This window comes from Erythrolamprus reginae, chromosome 9 (genome assembly GCF_031021105.1).
Source record: "Erythrolamprus reginae isolate rEryReg1 chromosome 9, rEryReg1.hap1, whole genome shotgun sequence".
NCBI lineage: Eukaryota > Metazoa > Chordata > Lepidosauria > Squamata > Dipsadidae > Erythrolamprus > Erythrolamprus reginae.
The window spans coordinates 24197017-24221793 of NC_091958.1; the positions used below are offsets into that span (position 1 = coordinate 24197017).

The 24777-nt window shown below is 43.7% G+C and overlaps 1 protein-coding gene across 1 annotated transcript in view; it reads left to right on the forward strand.

The window, feature by feature from the left end:
• AMFR (autocrine motility factor receptor) overlaps positions 1–24777 on the forward strand; it is a 49301-nt gene that overhangs the window by 19049 nt on the left and 5475 nt on the right. The window contains exons 5-13 of the mRNA XM_070760502.1: positions 2854–2894; positions 5190–5322; positions 7598–7731; positions 9513–9623; positions 14186–14376; positions 15773–15876; positions 16621–16755; positions 19471–19554; positions 21317–21501. Of these exons, the coding sequence (XP_070616603.1) occupies positions 2854–2894; positions 5190–5322; positions 7598–7731; positions 9513–9623; positions 14186–14376; positions 15773–15876; positions 16621–16755; positions 19471–19554; positions 21317–21501 (1118 nt within the window). The remainder of the gene's footprint in view (positions 1–2853; positions 2895–5189; positions 5323–7597; positions 7732–9512; positions 9624–14185; positions 14377–15772; positions 15877–16620; positions 16756–19470; positions 19555–21316; positions 21502–24777) is intronic.

Below are 24777 nucleotides of genomic sequence, written 5' to 3' on the forward strand. Positions count from 1 at the left end.
GTTTGACCCTGTCCTTCTTGGGATTTGCAAGCTTTTCCTGTTTAGCAGAGTTAGTAATATTCAGTTTCCTCTTTCAAGTTACTTAATACAACAGTCGTTTTCTCTTACATATTACCGTATTTTTTGGAGTATAAGAAGCAACCCCCCCCCAAAAAAGAGAGTGGAAAGGTCAGTGCATCTTATACACCGAATGCAGCCACTTTTGGCCTCACGAAGTCCGGCCTCCATGTCCTATTTTTTGCAAAAAATAGGACCTTTTTCACAAAAATGGTATGCGCAGAGGGTTTGGGAGGCCTGCAGAGTGCCCCTGGGGGCTGGGGGAGGGCAAAAACACCCATTTTTGTGAAAAAAGGTGGAAAATGGGACAAAATTAGGATGCAGGGCAATTGGTTTTCTATTTATAGCCAAGCCAGAGTCAATGGCAAAGCCAGATTCACTTTACAACCCGGTTACTAATTTAATAATTGCATTGATTCGCTTAACAACGATGCCAAGAAAGTTTGTAAAATGGGGCAAAGAACACTTAAGAGCTATCTCACGTTATTATTATTATTATTATTATTATTATTATTATTAATAATAATTAGATTTGTATGCTGCCCTTTTCCGAAGACTCGGGGCAGCATACAAAGACTTGGCAGAAGAAGGGTTGGGTTCAATTGTGTCCGTAAGTCAAGGACTATCCGTATTGCTTACAATAACTTCATCACTTAAATTTAATAACTTAAAACAGGCTTTTCAAGCGGAGTTGAAGCCTTAGGACTGGTCCTCGCATGTACGACCAGCATAGCCCCTGAGGTTCATGGGATCGCTTTGCAACCGACATGTATTTAGCACAATGGTAGCATCCCGGGATCATTCATTGGCAACCTTCAGACTATGGCAGTGATGGTGAACCTATGGCATGGGTACCACAGGTGGTGTGCAGAGCCATATCTGCTGGCACATGAGCCGTTATCCTAGCCCAGCTCCAGTGTGCATGTGTGTGTGCCAGAGAGATGATTTTCGGCTTGCCTGGAGGCTCTGGGATGGCATTTTTGCCCTCCCCAGGTTCCAGAGAAGCCTCTGGATTCAGGGGCGGGTGAAAAACGGGCCTACTGGGCCCACAAGAGGTTGGGAAATGGGCTGTTTCAGGCCTCCAGAGGGCCTATGGGCCGGGGGGGGGGGCATTTTCCCTGTCTCCTGGCATTGAATTATGGGTGTGGGCACTCGCGCATGCACAATAGCACATGCACACGCTCTTTCAGCACCCGAGGATAAAAAGTTCGCTATCATTGGAACCATGGCAGTGATGGTGAACCTTTTTTTCCTCGGGTGCTAAAAGAACATGAGCGCATGTTATTGCGCATGCACGAATGCCCACAGCCATCACTCAATGCTCAGGGAGGGTGAAAACAGCTTCCCCCGCCCCCTGGAGCCACTTTGGAGGCTTGAAATAGCCTGTTTGCCAACTACTGGTGGGCCCAGTGGGCTCGTGTTTCACCTTCCCCAGGCTCCAAAAGCTTCCCTGGGGCCAGGGGAGGATAAAAATGCCCTCCCTCATCTTTCCAGGGGCTCTCTGGAAGCCAAAAACGCCCTCCCAGAGCTTCTCAGCTGTTTCATTTTATGTATGGTTTAATTGGATGGTATGACTGTTTTATAATGGGTTTTTATAATTGTTTTTAATATTAGATTTGTGCTTTGTATTTTGTTGTGAGCCGCTCCAAGTCTTTATTACAAGACTATTTATTTGTTTGTTTGTTTGTTTATTTATTAGATTTGTATGCCGCCCCTCTCCGTAGACTCACAACAATAACAAGAACAATGTAAAAAACAAATCTAATAGTTTAAAAAACACTAAAAACCCCATTATTAAAAGCAAACACACACACAAACATTCCATGTATAAACTGTATAGGCCCGGGGGAGATGTGTCAGTTCCCCCATGCCTGACGGCAGAGATGGGTCTTAAGAACTTTACGAAAGGCAAGGAGGGTGGGGGCAGTTCTAATCTCTGGGGGGAGCTGGTTCCAGAGGGTTGGGGCCGCCACAGAGAAGGCTCTTCTCCTGGGTCCCGCTAAACGACATTGTTTAATCGACGGGACCCGGAGAAGGCCAACTCTGTGGGACCTAACCTCGCTGGGATTCGTGCGGCAGAAGGCAGTCCTGGAGGTATTCTGGTCCGATGCCATGAAGGGCTTTATAGGTCATAACCAACACTTTGAATTGTGCCCGGCAATTGATCGGCAACCAATGCAGACTGCGGAGTGATGGTGAAACATGGGCATACCTAGGTAAGCCCATGACTGATCTCGCAGCTGCATTCTGCACGATCTGAAGTTTCCGAACACTTTTCAAAGGTAGCCCCATGTAGAGAGCATTACAGTAGTCGAACCTCGAGGTGATGAGGGCATGAGTGACTGTGAGCAGTGAGTCCCGGTCCAGATATTATTATTAATTATTATTATTATTAGTATTCTCAGCTGGCTGGTACACACACATGCATGTTGGTGTTGAGCTAGGCAATGGCTTGTGTGCCAGCAGATATGGCTCCACGGGCCACCTGTGGCACCTGTGCCATACTTTTGCCATCACTGGATTATGGTATCATGCTCTGGAAAGGGTTCCTAGAACAGCATCTAATGTGGCTGAAAAGGCCAATCCGTGGCAATCCCCCTCCACCTCCTTGCAAAGTGTCAGAAATCAGACAGACATATACTTTCTGTAAGTTTCAACTTTTTCTGGCCATTGCCAATTGCGGAACGTAGAAAGAATATTTAAACTCGTAGGACTGGAAAAGCCATTGACCTGTTTTTTCTGGTAACCGCTCCAGCTTCAGAAAATTGATTGGCGAATTCTTTTGTCCCCTTGCAGTCCCTGCTTGTCACTGTAAGAACCGTGCATGTGATTATACGGTAAGTACGACATCCACGTTGAACAGGTTGGGTAGGATTGCCTTAACAAAATAGGTGTGACCGCAAGGTCAGATTGTTTTCATTCGACTGAACTAAGGAGGAGGGTGGTTATTTTGTGTTGTGGTTTTGGTTTGGTTAACTTTTCCCATTGTGTGCTTGCGAGTGATTCAACACCTTCCAGAAATGCAATAAAAGTGAGTTTTGCAAGGTAGAAGGGCAGAGATGGGATTCAGCTGACTCTGGCCAGTTCTGGAGTGGAAATTTTGAGCAATTTGGAGTACCAGTGAATATCAACTCTGACTTCCCCTGCTCCCATCTCTTCTCTGCCTCCCGAGTCCCAGCTGATCGGGAGGAAATGGGTATTTTTGCCGTAACGTTTCCCTGCCATACCCACCAATCCACACCCACCAGGCCACACAGCGCATGCCATGCCACGCCATGCCTATAGAAGCGGTAGTACAAAAAAAAATTTTTTTTTGAATCCCACCACTGTAGAAGGGAGTCATTCAAACCTAAAATATGACTACAGTGATCCCTCGAGTTTCGCGATCTCGATGTTCGCTAAACGCTATATCGCGAGTTTTCAACCCGGAAGTAAACTCCACCATCTGCGCATGCGTGCCCTTCCACGCATGCGTAGATGGTGGAGTTTCCCCGCCGGGCAGAGGCTTCCCTGGGTCTTCCCCCTCTTGCCCCGTAAGGCGCGAGCAACGGCGTGGGCGGGTGGGCGGCACACGCGCGGGGAAACCCCAGGGCCGCTTCTCAGCTGAGAAGCGGCCCCAGCAACAGTGCGGGGGGTGGGCAGCACGCGCGCGCGCGGAGGAAACCCCAGGGCCGCTTCTCAGCTGAGAAGCGGCCCCAGCAACAGCGCGGGGGGCGGGCAGCACGCGCGCGCGGGGGGGAAACCCCAGGGCCGCTTCTCAGCTGAGAAGCGGCCCCAGCAACAGCGCGGGGGGCGGGCAGCACGCGCGCGCGCGGAGGAAACCCCAGGGCCGCTTCTCAGCTGAGAAGCAGCCCCAGCAACAGCGCGGGGGGCGGGCAGCACGCGCGCGCGCGGAGGAAACCCCAGGGCCGCTTCTCAGCTGAGAAGCAGCCCCAGCAACAGCGCGGGGGGCGGGCAGCACGCGCGCGCGGGGGGGAAACCCCAGGGCCGCTTCTCAGCTGAGAAGCGGCCCCAGCAACAGCGCGGGGGGTGGGCAGCACGCGCGCGCGCGGAGGAAACCCCAGGGCCGCTTCTCAGCTGAGAAGCAGCCCCAGCAACAGCGCGGGGGGCGGGCAGCACGCGCGCGCGCGGGGGAAACCCCAGGGCCGCTTCTCAGCTGAGAAGCGGCCCCAGCAACAGCGCGGGGGGTGGGCAGCACGCGCGCGCACGGAGGAAACCCCAGGGCCGCTTCTCAGCTGAGAAGCAGCCCCAGCAACAGCGCGGGGGGCGGGCAGCACGCGCGCGCGCGGGGGAAACCCCAGGGCCGCTTCTCAGCTGAGAAGCGGCCCCAGCAACAGCGCAGGGGGCGGGCGGCACGCGCGCGGACAAGCAGCAGCAGCGAGGCGGCGGGGAAACCCAATCTTCGGCTCCTCGCTGCTGCTGTGGAAATAAAAACACCATCTGCGCATGCGCAGATGGTGTTTTTACTTCCGCACCGCTACTTCGCGACAAATCGATCATCGCGAGGGGTCCTGGAACGGAACCCTCGCGATGATCGAGGGATCACTGTAATTGCATTCAGCTGGGGACTTCCATATATAGCTCATATATCTTAAAATTGTTAAGATTGGGAAACGCTGGTTCAGTATAGTGTGGAAACCGAAGCAATATCTTTTTTTTTGTAGAGATAACACCAAAGGGGGTGAATGAGATTGTAGCTAAAGATGAACCTAATGTGGTAGCCCTCAACTTACAACCATACAACCTCCTCCTCCTCTTCCTCTTCTTCCTCCTCCTCCTCCGCTTGTTTGCAAATCTCACTCCCTTCTAGCATTGATGATTTTAACTAGTTGAGTAATGAAACATCTCCAAGAAAATTACCAAGCTCAGAGAGCACCAAGAACCACAGTCTGAAAATCTCACTCCCTTCTAGCACTGATTCCATTAACTAGTTGGGTAAAGAAACATCTACAAGAAAAGAACCAAATTCAGAGAGCACCAAGAAGCCCCTTCATCTCAACCTGGAGCTACAAATATTCTCCTTTTATTGACATTAGCACTTGTTAGGCGTAAGACTTTTGCTGCTGCTGTTTCTTCCCCCCTCTAGAACTGGCAGGGGAAAACAATGCAGGATTTCTCTTTCCTTCACCCAGTTACATCATTCATCTCTGGGATCTGAACCACGAAGGCACCTGGGAGAGCAAAGGCACCTATGTTTATTACACCGATTTCATAATGGAGCTGACGCTGCTGTCCCTGGATTTGATGCATCACATTCACATGCTGGTAGGAAAGTTTAATTAAATCATTGCACCAGTCCCAGCGGTTGGGCAGATGTGACGCAATGCCAACTTTCATAAAATGCAGAGAGCGTATGGCAACTAGCCACTGCCAACTCGCTGCGGCCAATTCTCCCAGGGACAAGAGTTACACTCGTAATTAAAGAAAGAGCAACAGAGTCATCAAAGAAAGGGTGCCAAAGGAGGGTTAAAATGAAATCTGAAATGACCGATATTAACAGTAATGTTTTGGTTATTTTAAATAATTAAATCGAATTGTTGAGTTGTCCCCCGGCGAGTTTGGCCATGGTATGTTGGCTGCGACCAATTGGCTGTGGGGAATTAATTAACCTAGCAAATGTCTCACTTTGCAAATAATTATAAGGAAAACCTGTATAAAATGTTCTATAGGTGGCATTTGCCAACGGCGAGACTAAAATATGTCTGCTAAATGTTGGAAATGGAATCAGATACCGGGTTCCTACTATCACGTGTGGTGGATGTGTCCAAGGGGAAAAAAATACTGGACGAAAATACATACATGTTTAAAGAAAATTATAAATTAACACAGAGACTTAAAACCAGAAATATTTTTTTAGGTATGGTACCAGAAAATTGCTCAATAGTGGCTGTGCATTCCAACCGCCTGCTCTCTGTACATAGTAGTCCTTTATGTTGCTTTGTACCAGGATAAAAAAGCAAGACTTTTGGGGGGGGGATTGGGGGGAAGGGCTAAGGGCAAACTTCCACTAAATAATAATCTGAAAGAGAACCCACAAACAGTTTATATATCTGTTAAGGCTCGAAAGCAAACCAAAAAACTCTAAAAGAAATTTCTTGAAAGTTTTGGACTGCATGTTGCAAGTTCCACCTGAGAATCTGTGTCCTTTTCTAAAATTAGTCTGTAATATAAAACACAACAAGACAGAAGAAAATGGAAGGAAAAACAGGGGAGGCAGAAAGAAAAGGCGAAAGTATAGAGAAAAGGGGGAAAAGAAAGAAAAGGCGTTGACCTACAACTCCTTTTGGTGCAGTAGAATAAGATAACACTAAATCTCAACTTTTAAACTTTTATATAGTAGTATGAACAAGCCCCATGATAGCAAACCTATGGCATACGTGCCACAGGTGACACGCGGAGCCATATCTGCTGGCACCTCAGCCGTTGCCCTAGCTCAGCTCCAGCATGCGTGTGTGCGCTGGCCAGCTGGTTTTCAACTCAGGTGGAGGCTGTGGGGGGGGGGGGGGTTCAGCCTCCAGAGGGAGGGGAGGGCGATTTTGCCCTCCCCAAGCTCCAGGAAAGCCTCTTGAGCCTAGGGAGGGTGAAAAACAGGCCTAGTGGGCCAGTATCGGGCTCCTACCTGGTACGGGCCATACTGTGCACCGGTAGTGAAAATGGAGCTGCGCCTGCACCTCTGCATCTCTGGTGTGCACGCATGCACGCCCCAGCAAGATGTGCATGAACAGGAAACAAAATCTTGCGAGGGGACATGCGCAAGAGGGAGATTTTAGCAATTTTTTGCTTCCGCCAATGCACAGAAGCAAAAACTCCACCAAAATCTCCTGTGCTTGCCCGTCCTCTCATGAGATATTGCTTCCTGTGCATGCTCAGAAGCAAAATCTTGCTGGGACATGCATGTACATACACGCCGGCGGCCTGAAGCTGCACACACATTGCATTGGTATCAGCAGTAAGTAGCAGCCTCCGCCTATACTGGGCCCACCGGAAGTCAGGAAACGGGAGGTGGAGGGGGCAAGGCAGCAAAGGGCTTTTGCATTGCTTGCATGTGCACATGTGCAGGATGGCAGGACACATGGGGACATTAAATTATGAGTGTTGGCATACACTCGCATGGTAGCGCATGCACATGTGCTTTTGGCACCCGAGGGAAAAAATATTCGCCATCACTGAACTAGCCGTATCTATGTCTACTTGGTAAAACCCCAAATCAAAGAGGCATTTTCCCCCTACCTCAAGCAGTGAAGCCCAGGAGTGGTTTCTAGGTAGAAACAAAAGCACTGGTCTTTAATCAGAAAAGTCAGTTTAGCCGCTGGTCAACTTTTGCAACCACTCGTCCATCATGGAGATCCAAAGTTTCCTTCTATTTCTGTGCATAAAGTTCTCCGCGTCCTGAATAGGATAAATGCTTTATTGAAGAATAGGATAAATGTTTTATTGAAGAAGGTCTCGTGAAATAATTATCTCTTCTTTATTTGTGTTCTTTCTCTTGCAACGCTGATTTGATTTCCTGTTCTCCTTGGGGAAAAAATATATTTGGAAGCTGTTTGGAAACATTTGGTTGTCGATGGCCAGTCTGGTGATCTTTATGCAGCTGCGTTACCTGTTCCATGAAGTCCAGCGAAGGCTGCGGCGCCATAAGAATTATTTGCGGGTGGTTGGAAACATGGAAGCAAGGTGAGCCTCTTCCTTTAATTCTTGAGCGAGAAATAATGAGCCTCAAATAGTGAACCCCAACCTAGGGTCACATGTGTCTTATGCTTTTGGGGGCAATTGGGGGTGACTTTCACCACAACTGCAAAATCATTACAAGACGATGCAATATTCTTTATTGGCCAAGGGTGATTAGATAAACAAGGAATTTGTCTCTGGTGCATAAGCTCCCAGTGGCCATACAAGCAGCAAAGTGATAAATCATAAGATACCAATAGGAAAAGGTAACAGGAAAGATGAGCAAGGGTAGCAATAGCACTTAGATTTATTTATCTTAGATTTATCTATCTTAACAGCCCTCTATAAGTCTTTATTGATTGATTAGCCCTTGCGCCATATCAATGTGCAAACCTCCAGAAACAAATAATTACTAACCTTTGATTGGATAAAATACATTTTCAAATGAAATTGGAATAATTTACTTTACAGCCGTTTTGAAGTAGTTTATAGAGACAGCCTCATGCCCCCAACCACCTGGGTCCTCATTTTACCGACCTCGGAAGGATGGAAGGCTGAGTCCACCTTGAGCCAGTCAGGATCAAACTGCAGGAGTGAGTTAGCTCTGCAGTGCTCCATTCTAACCACTGTGCCACCACTGCTCCATAATAATAGGATAGGATAATAGGATAACAATATGGCCATATTACATGGATAAACACCTTAAGACCATGATGTCGAACCTTTTTTCCCTCGGGTGTCAAAAGTGCATGTGTGAGTGCCCACACCCAGAATTCAATTCCTGGGAATGGTGAAAATGGCCTCCCCTGCCCCCCAGAGGCCCTCTGTAGGCTGGAAATGACCTGTTTCCCATGTCTGGTGGGCCCAGTAGGCCCATTTTTCACTCTCCCCAGGCCTCTGGAGGCTTCCCTGGAAACTGGGGAGGGCAAAAATGCCCTCCATTGCCCCCCAGAAGTAGAAAATGGTCTCCCAGAGCCTCAGTGTGAGCCAAAAATGAGCTGGCCAATGCATACATGCACACTGGAGATGAACTAGGACAACGGCTCACGCACCAGCAGATATGGCTCTGCATGCCACCCGTAGCACATGTGCCATAGGTTCGCCATCACTGCCCTAAGACATAAGACAATGCTGGAATGGGGTTGAAGCCGGCACGGCAGGGATCGGGGCTCCAGTAGCTGAAATGGAGATGTGCATGCATCTCCGCCTTCCTGATGCATGTACATGGGTACCCACATGAGATTTCGCTTCTGTGCATGCACAGCAATTTTTGGCTTCTGCCAATGCGTGAAAGCAAAGAAATAACTGAAAATAGGCGAAATGTCATGTGCAAGAGCATCCTCGTGTGAGATTTCGCTTGCTGTGCATTGCGCAGAAGCCGAATCTCGTACCGGCGGACGCACAGGAGCCCGCTGGTCCCCGCATGCACACGACAGGCCCCGGAGAGCATACCGGTAGCGGACGGTAAGTGTAACCCCCGCCTGATCCAGGGATCTTTTGATCGCCTTTTGCTACCTTCCCCGCCAGCTTTCCACCAGCAAAAGTCGATGGGGGAAGCTGGGTTCACTTAATGACTGAACAATTCATTTAACGACTGCAGTGATTTGCTTAACCGTGGCAAAAAACCTGTAATATAATCAGGTGTAACTTGCTTAACAACTGCCTTGTGTAGCAAGTGATATTCTTTGTCCAATTGTGGTCGTAAGTCAGGAACTGCCTGCAGTTAGGGGTTCCTGAGTTGATAATGGAGCTCACCCGGGTGTCTTGTCTCTCTTGGCTTCTTCTAGGTTTGCAGTGGCAACTCCTGAGGAATTGGCCTCCAACAACGATGACTGTGCCATTTGCTGGGACTCCATGCAGGCCGCCCGGAAACTCCCGTGTGGCCACCTCTTCCATAAGTAAGTCCCAGTGCGGACAGCAGGCTCCCTTATGGCCACTGTACATTGGGGTCTGCCTGCGTGGACATTTTATTGGGTTGCTGTAAACTGCTGTCATTGTTGATAAATTTAACGGTGTGCACTAAATATAAATGAATCAGTTCCCCTAGAGACCTGCAAAATCAGATTGTAAAGGTGGCGTATTTATCCAAATGTATTTACCAAAAAAACGTATTTTGGTTATTCTATTTTATCTTTTTTGCCCTGCAGTTAGATCCTGTAATTTTATTTTATTTCATTTCATTTTATTTTTGATGTGGTCATGACTAATCAATTATCTGTTTCTATCTATTTCTCTCTCTATCATCCATCCATCTATCCATCCATCCATCCATCCATCCATCCATCCATCCGTCATCTATCTTTATTTCTAACTCTTTATCATCTCTCTCTTTACATAGATAGATAGATACTGTAGATGGATGGATGGATGGATGGATAGATAGATAGATAGAATACAATAGAATAGAATAGAATAGCATAGAATACAATAGAATACAATAGAATTCTTTATTGGCCAAGTGTGATTGGACACTCAAGGAATTTGTCTTGGTGATAGATAATAGGTAGGTAGGTAAGTAGATAGATAGATAGATAGATAGATAGATAGATAGATAGATAGATAGATAGATAGATAGAGAAGCAATAGACATCACGATCTCTGCAATGTTTAATTTTTAAAAAAAATTACTACTAAAAAACTGCTAAGCTTTCATCAGCCCCTGCTGAATTCATCTGAGTGTAAAATCCCCATTGAAGAGATGCTTGCTTTTATGTAATGCTGCTCAATTTAGTAATTGCATTGCACACGTAACAGGCCCACACCCTTTCTTCCCTCCTGTAATTACCTTTGTTGTTTCTGTTGCATTGCTGACTGATGGCAATGCAATTTCTGTTACATCTTTCCTCTTTGTGTATTGCCTCTTTCTCTCCCTGGGGGTTAAAGCAGGGCTATCAGGCATTGCTTTGAAGGTACTTCTCCCTGTTCCCTCCCCCTCATTGTTATTCCTCTCCTTTTTAGGCACACACAAAGCTTAATAGTTTTTTAGCAGTTTTAAATGTTTTTTTTAAATGTTCTGGAGATCATGTTGTTTATCACTTCTTTATCTATATTTGGAACTCGCATTCATATATGTATATAAAGCATCTGTTCTGTTCTATTCTATTCTATTTTACTCTATTCTACTCTATCTATCTCTATTCTATCATCTATCCATCCATCCATCTATTCATCCAAAATCATTTATTGTAATATGTACTTTCCTTCTTACCTCCAAACCTTGGAAGGTTTCCATATTTTCAACTAAAATCTTACAGGTTGTTGATGTTTTGGACTGAAATGTTGCAAAGTTGTTTTTTAAAAAAATCTGAACTATTCTGCAAGTTTGAACCAGGAACATTGAGCAGAGATTTGGCCACTTAATAATATATTGTAACAGGTCTCCTGTCAACAGAGAAAATCTGGGTTTCTAGAAAGGTTTTCTGTGTGACTTGGCCAAAATTGCCAGTCCTGTGCATTGTGTGTAAACCCAATCTAAGGGTTTGATGTCAGCAAGTGTGCACGATTTTAATGGATTCTTCTCCTGCTTTTCCCATTCTGGTCTCAAGGCCACTTTGTTGTCATTCATTGCAAGCTGTGCCATAAATATTTGCCAGTGTTTTAAGCAGGATCTAATAAGATAATTAGCCTCTACTTGCCAGCGTTAGGGTTCCCTTGAGTAGCTTGGCCCCACCCCTCCAGCCTTGTTTTTCCATGTACCTTGAAAGGAATTACCGGTATTTCTTTCCTTGGGAGATGAACTTAATATAGGAGAAGAGAAGGCAGAGCCGAGGGTGGAGTTAAACAATCATGAGCCTAGGGTTTCTACGTTCCTGCAAAGGGTCCAAGTCCAACTCTTTTTTTCTTTTTTTTTCTTTTTAATTTTAATTTTTTTTAGTTTAATCAAGATACAATATTTTTCAGAGTATAAGACGCACCTTTTCCCTCCATAAAAGAGGCTGAAAATTTGGGTGCATCTTATACTCAGAATGTAGCTTTTTTGAAGCTTTTCCCCCCAGCCTTAATTAGGTTGGGAATCTTCCCGATTTCCTATTCCCTCCAAAGGTTTTTTTTAGCCCTAATGCAGTGCTAACGATCTTCTTGGCTTGCAGCATTTATTTTTATTCCTACTCCCTACGAAGCAGTTTTTCCTGGCCTAAGTCTTTGCAGGCTTTGACTTCATGAAGACGTCCTTCCTGGCTGGCCAAAACGTAGACTCCAGGAAGGACGTCTCCATGATGTCAAAACTCTGCCCATGGAATTCCCTATTGGGATTCTCCACCTCCGTTTGAGCCTCCTGACAGCTCCGCGGCTCTTCTGGCAAGGTGACAGCTGGGCGGCGGGGCTTCTCGGCGGCCTCCCAAACCCGAACGCTGAACCCGAACTTTTGACAAACTTCCGAGTTCGGGGTTCGGGAGAATGCCAAGAAGCCCCCCTGGCTGTTTCAAAAGATGACAGCCGGGCGATGGGGCTTCTTGGCAACCTTACGAATCCGAACCTGAACTTTTGCTGAACTTCCGGGTTCAGCATTCGGGCGGCGGGTTCGTAAGGCGAAAAAAGTTCATAAGAAGAGGCAAAAATTTTCCGAACCCCAGGTTCGTATCTTGAAAAGTTCGTAGGACAAGGGGTTCATATCACGAGATACTACTGTATTTTGTTTCTTCTTTATCCTTGAGTTTTTGGGTCAATCTATCCATTTCTGCACAATCATAAATTTTTTTAATCATTTCTCTTTCTGATGGTGTTTCCTCTTTTTTCCAATTTTGGGCTATTGTAATTCTGATTGCTGTAATAATATGCTGTATCAAATAGTAATAATCTTTTTTAATTTTCCGATTTATTATGCCTAAAAGAAAGGCTTCTGCTTTTAGTGTCAGTTTAATTTTAGTCATTTCGAAAATCCATAGTTTAACTTTTTTCCATATTTCTTTTATTTTTAGTGTCAATCTATCCATCTCTGCACAGTCTAATAACTTTTTATTATCTTCACATCTATGGGAGTAACCTCATTGTTCCAATATTGTGCAAATACAATTCTTGCCACTGTCGACACATGTAATATAAAATAAAGATGCCCTTTGTTGTAGTTTTCCGGTATTATACCTAACAAAAATATTTCTGCTTTTGAATCTATAATGTTACTTTATCATTTTTTTTTTACCATGTATGTGTTACTTCCATAATTTTTCTGCCTTTAGTCCAGCTCTTCTTGAATTCCATTTTCCCCATCTGGTGCTAATTTAGTACTGAACCTGTGTGTAGACTTGAGCAATACATCATAATTGAAACTTAATAGGTGGTCCTAATCCTCTGACCTGACACTTAGGTCATCATTTGTGGCATCATAAAACAAACAAGTATGATGTTTAGCAATAGCTCTTAGACTTATATATTGCTTCACAATGCTTTACAGCTCTCTCTAAGCGGTTTACAGAGTCAGCCTCTTGCTACAACAATCTGGCTCCTCATTTTACCCACTTTGGAAGGATAGAAGGCTGAGTCAACCTGGAGCCAGTCAGGATCAAACTCCTGGCTGTGGGCAGAGGTAGCCTGCAATACTGCAATCTATCTACTGTGCATCATGAATGGATGGATGGATAAATGGATGGGAGGGAGCAAGGGAGGAAAGAGGGTAAAAATAACATTTTCTTTACACCAGTGTTTCTCAGTAGCAACAGCACTTATATACTACTTCATTGTGCTTTCCAGCCCTCTCTAAGTGGTTTACGGAGTCAGCCTCTTGCCCCCCAACAATTTGGGTCTTCGTTTTACCCACATCAGAAGGATGAAAAGCTGAGTCAACCTTGAGCTGGTCAGGATCGAACTGTTGGCAGTGGGCATAGTCAGCTTGCAATACTGGATGGATGGATAGGAGGGAGGGAGGGAGGGAGGAAGGAAGGAATGACGGAAGGAGGGAGGGAGGGAGGGAAGGAAGGAAGGAAGGAAGGAAGGAAGGACAATAGCAATAGCATAATATACCGCTTCATAGTTCTTTACAGCTCTCTCTAAGCAGTTTACACTGTCAGCCTATTGCCCACAACAATCTGGGGCCTCAATTTTACCCATCTTGGAAGGATGGAAGGCTGAGTCAACCTTTCTCAAGCTTGACCACTTGAAGTTGGATGGAATTCAACTTCCGCAATTCCCCAGCCAGCAATGGATTCTAGGAGTTGAAGTCTACCGTGTTCAATTTGACCATCTTGAGAAATATATTAGAAATGTATTAGAGATTGAATCGAATTGTTGGCAGTGGGCATAGTCAGTTTGCAATACTGGATGGATGGATGGATGGATGGATGGAAGGAAGGAAGGAAGGAAGGACGGACGGACAATAGCAATAGTACTTAGACTTGTATACGGCTTCACGGTGCTTTACAGCCCTCTCTAAACGGTTTACAGAGTCAGCTTCTTGCCCCCACCAATCTGGGTCCTCATATTACTCAGAAAAATGGTTTCTCTAATCCCTTTCTCTCGTTATTCTTAGCTCATGCCTGCGCTCCTGGCTTGAGCAAGACACCTCCTGCCCGACCTGCAGGATGTCACTGAATATTGCAGACAACCAGCAAGCTCCGGAGGGTCACCCAAGAGCAAACCTGGATGAAAACCTGCCCCCTGTGGCAGCAGCCGAAGGAAGACCTCATCTCAACCAGCACAATCACTTCTTCCACTTCGACGGTGAGTTCAAGTCCTCCGGCATCTTCCCTAGCCTGGAATAACTGCGCCATTGGGAAGGTTCAGCAACTTGCCTGGTCCTGCTCTACTTACGTCTGCTGAAGAGTTGAGAGGAATTGACGTACAAATATTTGGTCCATGCGATTTATATATTTATTTATTTATTTGCGGGGGTTCTTAGTACTCTCTGAGCTTGGTTGTTTCCTTTCAGACATTATTTTACCCCAAAAAGGTAACATCGTTGGTTCAATTTGAGTGATGAAATGTCCGAAACATCTACAAGGAAACAGCCAAGTTCAAAGAGCACCTAGGATCCCATCATCTCAATCCTGAGCTACAAATCTTCCTTCCTTCCTTCCTTCCTTCCTTCCTTCCTTCCTTCCTTCCTTCCTTCCTTCCTTCCTTCCTCCCTCCCTCCTTCCTCCCCCTCCCTCCCTTTTTCCATCCATCCATTATTTTTCCCTACTTTTTTCCCATTCAACCATCTCTTTTCCCTCCCTCCCGCTTTCTCTCTGTCTCTCTCCTTTCTCCCTTCCTCCCCCTTGAAGATAGCATCTTAGTAATAAGTTGTCCCATCCTTTGGAATATTCTCCCATCTGTGTTCTGACAGAGGCCCTAATTAAATCATGAGCCTCAAGCCAAGCTTCAAAAGAAATCCAGTTATTTATTAGGAGCTTCATACTAACGCAGACCAAGTAGAGCCAACTCTGGCCTCAGTTAATTACCCTTTGCTTCTGACCCTGTTTCCCCCTCCTCCAAATATATGTCATCAGTCACATTTCCTACCGAAGCAATTTCATGGGTTGTAAAAGTCACTCCCTTCGGCCACTGTGGGTTTCTGTGGAGACAACTTTGGGCACTGGCCGGGATGGGGCCATTAGTATGTTGGTTGTCTGTTGTTTTATTGGGATAAACATTTTAGTGTTGTTATTATGTATTGGGGTAAATTTTAAATTTTGTATTATGTTTTTATTGCTGTAAGCCGCCCTGAGTCTGCAAGGAGAAGGGTGGCCTATAAATTTAAATATAATAATAATAATAATAATAATAATAATAATAATAATAATAATATGAAGAAGAAGCAGATTTCAGTGGACATATGAAAACCATTGGAATTGACAAAATCTCCATCTGTCAATTGCAAAAGGCCGCTTTACTGGGATCGGCAAACATAATTCGCCGCTACATCACGCAGTCCTAGGTGCTTGGGAAGTGCCCGACTGGTGATGAAATACGAAATCCAGCATAGTGATCTCGTTTGCTGTGTTGTATTGACATAATAATAATAAGTTGGAATATGCCTTATTTTGACTGAGATAACAGCTCCAATCTTCTCTTTTTTCTCTTTTCTCTTTTCCCTTTCCTCTTTTCTCCTCTCCTCTCCTCTTCTATTTTCCAGGGTCTCGCATTGCTAGCTGGCTCCCCAGCTTTTCAGTCGAAGTGATGCACACCACCAACCTCCTTGGGATCTCTCAGGCCAGCAACTCTCAGCTCAATGCCATGGTGAGTGTCAGGTTTAGGCAGTATGTCTAGTCTTATGAGATAAATCCAAGAGCAACACACAGCACACAGCGCCTTTAGATACTTAACATTGGTTTATATATAGGTAAATATACACAAACATAAAAGTGGTAGCAAATCCCTTAGAAGCACTCTGAGCCAAAAAGTTATGTAATTAATTGAGACAATTCTGCAACCTTTCCCGCAAGTGTCACAAATGAATCAATGCAGTTAATTAAGTTGGCAGCATGACTGTTAAGGGAATCTGGCTTCCCAAATTGACTTTGCTTGTCAGACGATCGTAGAAGTTGATCCCATGATCCCGGGACTCTGCAACCATCATAAATACGAATCAAATTTTGATCACACGATCGTAATGATGCAGCAGCGGTCGTAAGGGTGAGGAAAAATGTCGTAAGCCTTTTTTTCAATGCCATTATAACCTTGAACGGTCATTAAATGAACTGTTGTAAGTCAAGGAACTGTTATCTTACATAATGCATGGTGGTTCCTCCAGGCCCTTGCTATGTTTCAGAGCGGCCTCAGATTACCACTCAAAATTCATGCTGCTGCTTCTTCACTCAAAAGTGTCCAGGTTCCTCCTTGGTTTTGTTTTGTTTTTAAATATGCTCCATTTGCATTTCTATTTCTTTAAAGAAAAAATAAATAAATGCCAATATGAATGGTTGGAGATTTTGTAGCTGGTTTAATTCTTGAGCACCAAGCATTTTTGCATGGTTTTCCTAGGCCCATCAAATCCAGGAGATGTTTCCCCAGGTTCCTTACCACCTCATTCTCCAGGACCTGCAGCTGACTCGCTCGGTAGAAATAACTACTGATAATATTCTAGAGGGACGCATCCAGGTGCCTTTCCCAACACAGGTGGGTCCAATGTAATATGAACTGGGCAAGATACTTGTGTTCTCCCTCCCTCCTTCCCTCCCCCTCTGTTTATCTATCCATCCATCCATCTGTCATCATGTATCTATCATCCATCTCTTTCATCCATTTATCTCTCTGTCCCCTATCTGTCTCTGTCTCTTTCTCTCTCCATCGATATCTACTCTTCTCTCTCCCCTAGCTTCCCTTCCTTCCTTCCTTCCTTCCTTCCTTCCTTCCTTCCTTCCTTCCATCCATCTCTCTCTCTATTAACTTCCTTTTCTCCCTCTCTTTTTCTTTTTTCTTTCTTTTTTCTGTCCTTCCATCCATCCATCCATCCAGTATCCACCATCCATCTCTATTATCTGTTTCTATCACACATACACCATCTGTTTAATCTACCTGTCTACCTATCTAATCCACTCTTCTCTCTCTCTCTCTCTCTCCCTTTCAAAATACAATATATATATAATTCAGGAGTACTATATCCATTCTATGCCATAGATATTTTGAAAAATTAGCTGGATTAATTTCTGAATTCCCAGTTCCTTTTTTAAGGGTCATTCTGAAAAAAACCATGGAAAGTCTTTAAAAGCCTATGTGGTCTACTTTACCCATTTGGAGATGTTTTGTGTGGTAGAGTTGTGGGGGATGAGCTTTGTGGTGTTCTGTCTACTCCACCTAAGCAACTCTGAACATTGTTGGCTCTCATTAAAAGAACAATGGATTGGGGTTTTGGAGTAGCATGCAAATTACTGTTAAGATTATTCTGCAGTCGAGGACCTTGCCCAAAAAACCTGATTACTTCCCATCATCATGGACATGAAATTGATTTTATAAGAAGGACACATAAAAATTTGAAGAGATCAATTCACAAAATCATCTTCCTTTGAAAAGAATATCTGGCAGCTATGTAATGATTTGGTTCCCTATGTCTTTTGGACAACAAATGGATTGCCTTAAAGTTTCAAGACAATACATTTTTTGTCCAAAAGACATAGGGAACCAAATAATTACATAACTGGCAGATATTCTTTTCAAAGGAAGATGATTATGTGAATTGATCTCTTCAAATTTTTATGTGCCCATCTGTTTTATTTGTTTTAACTTGTTTAACTGGCAGATAGATGTGTGTGATAACCACATAAGAAGGTACCATAGAGATATGTGACATAATGTAATGGTATGTGGCAAAGAGATGCTGCCTATGAAACAGATAGGAGAGAGTATAGCTTGCAGCTGAATAGTGAATGGAGCAAGAGGCTCAGAAGGGATCTTTGCCAGTTTCTCAGGCTCTACAAGAGACAGTGGAAGATTAGTACTTTCAGACTTGCATGGTTCTGTTAATGTAGCCTTTCAATAAGATAGCATTAATTTGCCTGGTCTCTTGTCTGGTCTACTTGGTCAAAGCCACACAGTAGGGGTGAAATCCAGCAGGTTCTAGAGAACTGGTAGCAGAAACCTTCCCCTGGAGAAAGGTGGGAATGGGGATTTTGCAGTACCGTTCCCCTGCCATGCCCACCAAGCCACACCCACAAAATCGGTAGTAAAAAAAATTGGATTTCACCACTGCCACACAGGCATTTAAAGACCTTCCATGGGTTTTCTCTGAACAATCCTTACAAAGGGGACTGGGAATTCAGAGAGTGTAGTTTCCATTCAGCTAATGTTTAAAAATATCTATGGTGCAGAAGGCACACAGTATTCCTGAATTATAGATAGATAGATAGATGGATGGATGGATGGATGGATGGATGGATGGATGATATAGGTGTAGATGTAGATATAGATGATAGATAGATAGATGATATATCTATCAACAAAGATGATGGATAGGTCGATGGATGGATGTAGAAGGAGGAAGATGGTATTTACAGGCTTTCAGGTTTTGACATGACATTAATCTACTTTAATCTACTTTATAGCTGATAAAGATTAATAAATGAAAAAACAAATATTTATTACTTTCCAGAACAAGGAAAAAATTAGAAATGGTTAAATTGACTGCTTTATTTAAAGTCAAGAAAATATCTAATTTTGTTTTCACTCGGAAACCACTTCTGGATTTTGAGCTTGAGATGGGGAAAAAAATGAAACGGATTTGGGGTTTTCCTGATTATATAGGTTAGTTGTTATAGAAATAGCTAAAATATTCCTGTGTAAAAGCAAAAATTTGAGGCTGCATATTATCTTTTACTCTGCTGAAAAGAGTTGAAAAGAGTTGGAAGTCAAATATTTTCCTTTCCCCCTTTTACCTACATTTCCTTTTCTTCCCTTTTCCCTCTCATAGTTTCCTATTTTCATTTTTCTTTGTGTTTCTTATTCTAATAAGCTAATAAAATTTGAATTAAAGAAATAATCAGTAGGTATGTCCCTTGGCCTTGAAATGGGAGTTTCAGCAGGATCTATAATACAATATAAAATGCTTACGCAAAGGAAGTTTCATGTTTTCCTTATCATAGAAACATAAAAGATTGACGGCAGAAAAAAGACCTCTTGGTCCATCTAGTCTGCCCTTCCTGTTTAAATTCAGTTACTGTGGATTTAACAATCATGTCTGCTGGAAGTTTGTTCCAAGCATCTACTACTCTTTCAGTAAAATCATATTTTGTCACGTTGCTGCTGATCTTTCCCCCAACTAACCTCAGATTGTGCCCCCTTGTTCTTGTCTTCAATTTATATATCAGTTAATTCTATTTTTTTTAAAAACATGCGCAGCGTTCTGACAGTATCCGGCCAGCATTGAACAGTCCTCTGGAAAGGCAGAATACCGATCAAGAAGATGCTGAGGAAGACATGGAGGTAATGTGAAAAAGGAATGAATTAATCATAAAGAGCCGTGGTGGCATATTGGTCAGAATGCAGTATTGCAGGCTATTTCTACCGACTGTGAGCAGAATTGAACGGCTCAAGGTTGAGTCAGCTTTCCATCCTTCTGAGGTTGGTGAAATGAGGACCCAGATTGCTGGGAGCAATAGGCTGCTTCTGTAAACTGCTTAGAGTGGGCTATAAAGCACTGCGAAGCAGTATATATTAATTAATGATGATGATGATGATGATTATAAAATAAATAACATATTGCCCCCAATAATCTGAGTCCTCATTTTTAGTGTTGGGCGAACCAAACCTGCAAAGTTCGGGCTCGTACCGAACTTTGTGTGGTTCGGTAAACCGTACCCAAACCCGAATTTTTTGCGAAAGTTCTGCAAAAGTTTGGGGTTGGGTGAGCGCCAGGAAGCCCCGCTGCCCAGCTGTCACTTTCCGAAACAGCCGGGGAGCTGTCAACCAGTCGGGAGGCGAAAAAGGAGGTGGGGAATCCCACGAGGAGATTCCAGGGGCGGAGCTTTGACGTCAAAGCTCCGCCTCTGGAATTCCCTTGTGGGATTCCCCACCTCCTTTTGTGCCTCCCAACCGGCCGACAGCTCCTCGGCTGTTCTGGGAAGTGCCGCCACCCAGCTGTCACCTTCAGAAAGAGCCGGGCGCTTCTCAGCGGTCTCCCGAACGCTGAACCTGGAAGTTTGGCAAAGTTCGGGTTCGGGAGAGTGCCGGGAAGCGCCCCGACTCTTTCTGAAGGTGACAGCTGGGTGGCGGCGCTTCCTGGAGCTTCCCGGAGCGCCGAACCAAGAAGTTCGGCAAAAGTTCGGGCTCAGGTTCGGGTGCCGAACCCGAACTTTTTTAAAAATTTGGGTGCCGAACCAAAACCTGAACTTCGTTGGGTTCGCCCAACACTACTCATTTTACCAACCTTGGAAGGATGGAAGGCTGAATCAAACTTGAGCCTACTGAGATTCAATCTGCCAAACTGCTGGCAGAGGGTGATCAGCAGAAGTAGCTTGCAATACTTCATTCTTAACAATGGGATGGTGGTGGAAGATGGCTTCACTTAATGACTTCATGGTTCACTTAACAATCACAGCCATTTGCTTAGCAAACATGGCCAAAGGGGGTCATAAAATTAGGGGAGCGATTCACTTAACAATCCGCCGGGGTCCTGATTGGTATAATAAGTTGAGGACTACCTGCATTGCTCTGAAGACAATTGTAAAGACTGTGGAGTTGGACTCAGAGGAAAGGATTCTTTTATTACAGCCAAGGAGAATCGATTAGTAAATTGATTGCTAACATCAGAGCTGTGGTGGCTCAGTGGTCAGAATGCAGTATTGCAGACTAATTCTGACAACTGACAACAGTTCGATCCTGACTGGCTCAAGGTTGACTCAGCCTTCCATCCTTTCAAGGTTGGTAAAATGAGGATCCAAAATTGTTGGGGGCAAGAGGCTCACTCTGTAAACCGCTAAGAGAGGGCTGTAAAAGCACTATGAAGTGGTATATAAGTCTAAGTGCTATTGCTATCTATTGACGGAATCAATTACTTCGGTGCCAGGGATGCCCAATTTTACAACCTTTTAGGATGGTTTCCACCCATTGCCAATTTTCTTCCTTTCGTGCTCTGTGGCGATTGCCATAATAAATGTATTGACCGAATTAATTAATTAATCAATGAACAACTGCAAATGGGCCTTCTTTCTCTCTCCCCTCACCCCCCGGTCATCCTGCCTGGCAGACGGAAAGGATACCGCTTGAGCTGAGCTCAAGGCTGGAAGACACGGTGGAGTTGAATGAAATGGAAGCAGAAGCAGCCGAGACGGAGGGCTTCGAAGTGAGGGGCAGTCGCTTCTCCAAGTCAGCAGACGAGAGGCAGCGGATGTTGGTCCAGAGGAAGGAAGACCTGTTGCAGCAAGCACGCAGGTGTGTGTCTGGAGGAGGCTCTGGGCAGTTGTGATATTTCCTGTCCCATGGTTCCCCTACCTGTTGGAGAGCGCAGGAACCAAGATGCGTTTAGCAGGACACAACACTTACTGAGCGTTTCCTGAAAGATCCAGTGAGAAGATTTAGCCAATCTCAGGTTTGGAAGACAGGGAGTGAAGAGTAGCGGTACGCTTTGATATTTGGATACTACCAGTATCGGGGTCCTCCTGGTACAGGTAAGGATGCCACACCAGTAGTGAAAGTTGAGCTGTGTGTGTAGCTTTGTGTCTTTTTCATGCACATTCTGCGCAGGAAGCAAAATCTCACGATTTAGCAATTTTTAGCCGCGTGCACAGAAGTGAAAAACCACGCCAAAGCATGGGCGCACTGGCCGCTCCGCATGAGAGTTTGCTCCCTGCACGGGTGCAGTAGTAAAATCGTGCTGGACTCCGCTAGTACTCAGAGCCACGGGGGCGAGCACATGTCACCGTTCCCCCTTAGCAGCCCACCTGTGCTATAACTGCTTCATGAAGCTTCTAAAGGACAGCTGATCTACGGAGAGGGGCGGCATACAAATCTAATAAATAATAATAAAATAATAATAATAATAATAATAATAATAATAATAATAATAATAATACAGTAGTACCTCTAGATACGAGCTGCTCCACATGCGAGTATTCCAAGTTACGAGCCACGACGGGAGCGAAATTTCTGTTCCACACCCGAGCTCAAATTCAGGATACGAGCCGAGCTTCCACTAGGTGGCGCAAGAATCCTTGCTTCTGGTTATCTCGGCGGGGAAAAACAAAGTCTAAAGCCATTTGTTCTAGATACGAGTTGATCAACATACGAGCTCCGTTCTGGAATGAATTAAACTCGTATCTAGAGGTACTACTGAAATAATAATAATTTTCAGAGGGAGCAGCAGACGAAATGGGGAATATCGCTTCACTCTTAGCACCTCGTCAGGGCTTTTTAATTTAAATATTTTATTATTAAAATGTAAACATATACATCATATATACAGCATATGGTACAATGAAAGAAGACAAAAAACAAAAAACACAACATACAAACAAAAACAAAACTGGTAACAATATCGGCGAATAAGCAGGGGGGTTGAGTTGAAAACGAAAATTAGGTCAAGATATTATTGCTCAGTAACATATTTCGGCTAGATTATCAAAAATGATAAATACCAGTGTTGCGTTTACAAATCTTGTTAAGAAGTTATCAGTAATAATGGTAAGTTTACATAATTAAATACATATACAGTCTCGTGTAATAATATTAGATAATAAAGTCCTTTATACCGGAATTGTGTCAGTTCATTTTTTTTTTTTTTTTTTTTTTCCCTTAAAGCCTATTGGTCTCTCTGTTGCTACCTATCCATTTATAGAGAGGGTCCCAGCAGTTGTTAAACGTATCTAACGGTTCGTTCCTGACTAATAGGGTCAGTTTTGACATTTCTGCGCAGTACATTATTTTCCTTAATATTGCTTCATTTGGGGGAAGGTCTTCATTTTTCCACCACTGCGCGTAAGTTAGTCTTGCTGCGGTAGTTAAGTGGATGATTAGATGAGCTTGGGGTTTCGACAATTTTTGCCTAACTATACCTAGTAGAAAACATTCAGGGGTCTTATCAAGCGTCAAGTTTAATATTTCTTCTATCCAATTTCCAATCATTTCCCAATAGGTTTTGGCTTTATTGCATTCCCACCATAGATGAAAGTAGGTACCCAATTCTTGTTGACATTTCCAACAGATTGGTGAAAGTTTGTTGTTCACTTTGGTTAATTTAACTGGGGTAATATGCCAACGGTAAAACATTTTGACCAGGTTTTCTTTATATGAGGTGGCAATAGTCAGTTTATAGTTCTTTGTCCAAATTATTTGCCATTCCTCCTCTGTTATCTCTTTTTTAAGGTCGCGGTTCCATTTCTTAACATTGGGTTTTTGGTTAAAGGTGTCCAAGTCGTTGTAGTTTAAATAGCCATAAAAATTTTTGATTATCTTATCTTGGGGGCCTATACATAGCTTATCTAACAAAGCATTTTTGGTAATCCCGAAATTATTTTTGTCTTTGTTAAATTTAGACTGGATCTGGAGGTATTCCCACCATTCCACTTTTTGGCCCAAGTTTTCAAGTTCTAATCTTGTTTTGATTGTCCCGTTTGGGTTTAAGATATCTTTATATCTTAATATATTATTTCTCTTATGTAAATTGGGATGTACATAGGCTTCTAAAGGAGCATACCACATGGGAATTCCTTTGTATAATTTCGTTTTAGTTTTTTTCCAGGTGCCAATTAACGATTTTCTAATCAGGTGGTTGGAGAAGTATTTGTGGGTTGAAGACTTTTCGTCCCAGAGATAGTAATGCCATCCTGCATGGAGGTCGTGGCCTTCTAATTTAAGAAGTCTAGTGTTTGTTAGACTCATCCAGTCTCTTGTCCAATCTAGCAATGCAGCAGTGTAGTAGTCCTTCCAATTTGGAAGTGCCAAACCGCCCTCATCTTTTTTTCCTTGTAGGTATTTTAGTCGAATTCGGGGCCGCTTGTTTTGCCAGATAAAATTGTTGGTTATTTTAGTCAAATTAGTAAAAAAATCCTGTTTTACTTGTATAGGGATAGTTTGAAATAAAAACAATATTTTGGGCAAAGTGTTCATTTTAATGGCTGCGATTCTCCCCAGAAAAGATAGTTGTAAATTCCTCCATTTTGACAAGTCTTTTTTTATCTTGTCCAATAATGTATCATAGTTATTTGCTTTTAAGCTTGACACTCTATTTGTCAGATTGATACCAAGATATTTAATTTTTGTGACAATTTGCATGTCCATTTTGGCAGATAAGATATCTTTTTGTGTTTGTCGCATGTTTTTTGTTAAAATTTGGGTTTTGGTTTTGTTTATTTTGAGACCTGCCACTGTACCGTATTCTTCTAGAACTTCTAATAGTTTAGGACCTGAATTTAAAGGATCTTCTAAGATGAATACCAGGTCATCAGCGAAAGCTTGGAGTTTATAAATTTCTTTCTTACAGTTTAGACCCCATATGTCTTCTTTGTCTCTAATTATTCTTGTTAGTACTTCAAGTGTTAATATGAATAGTAAAGGGGACAATGGACACCCTTGCCTTGTGCCTTTGTATAAAGAGATTTTAGTTGATGTATCCCCATTGAGAATTATATATGCCGATTGAATAGAGTAAATTGCTTTTATTGCGTTGATAAATTTGGAGCCAAATTCCATATATTCAAGCTGTTTTAACAT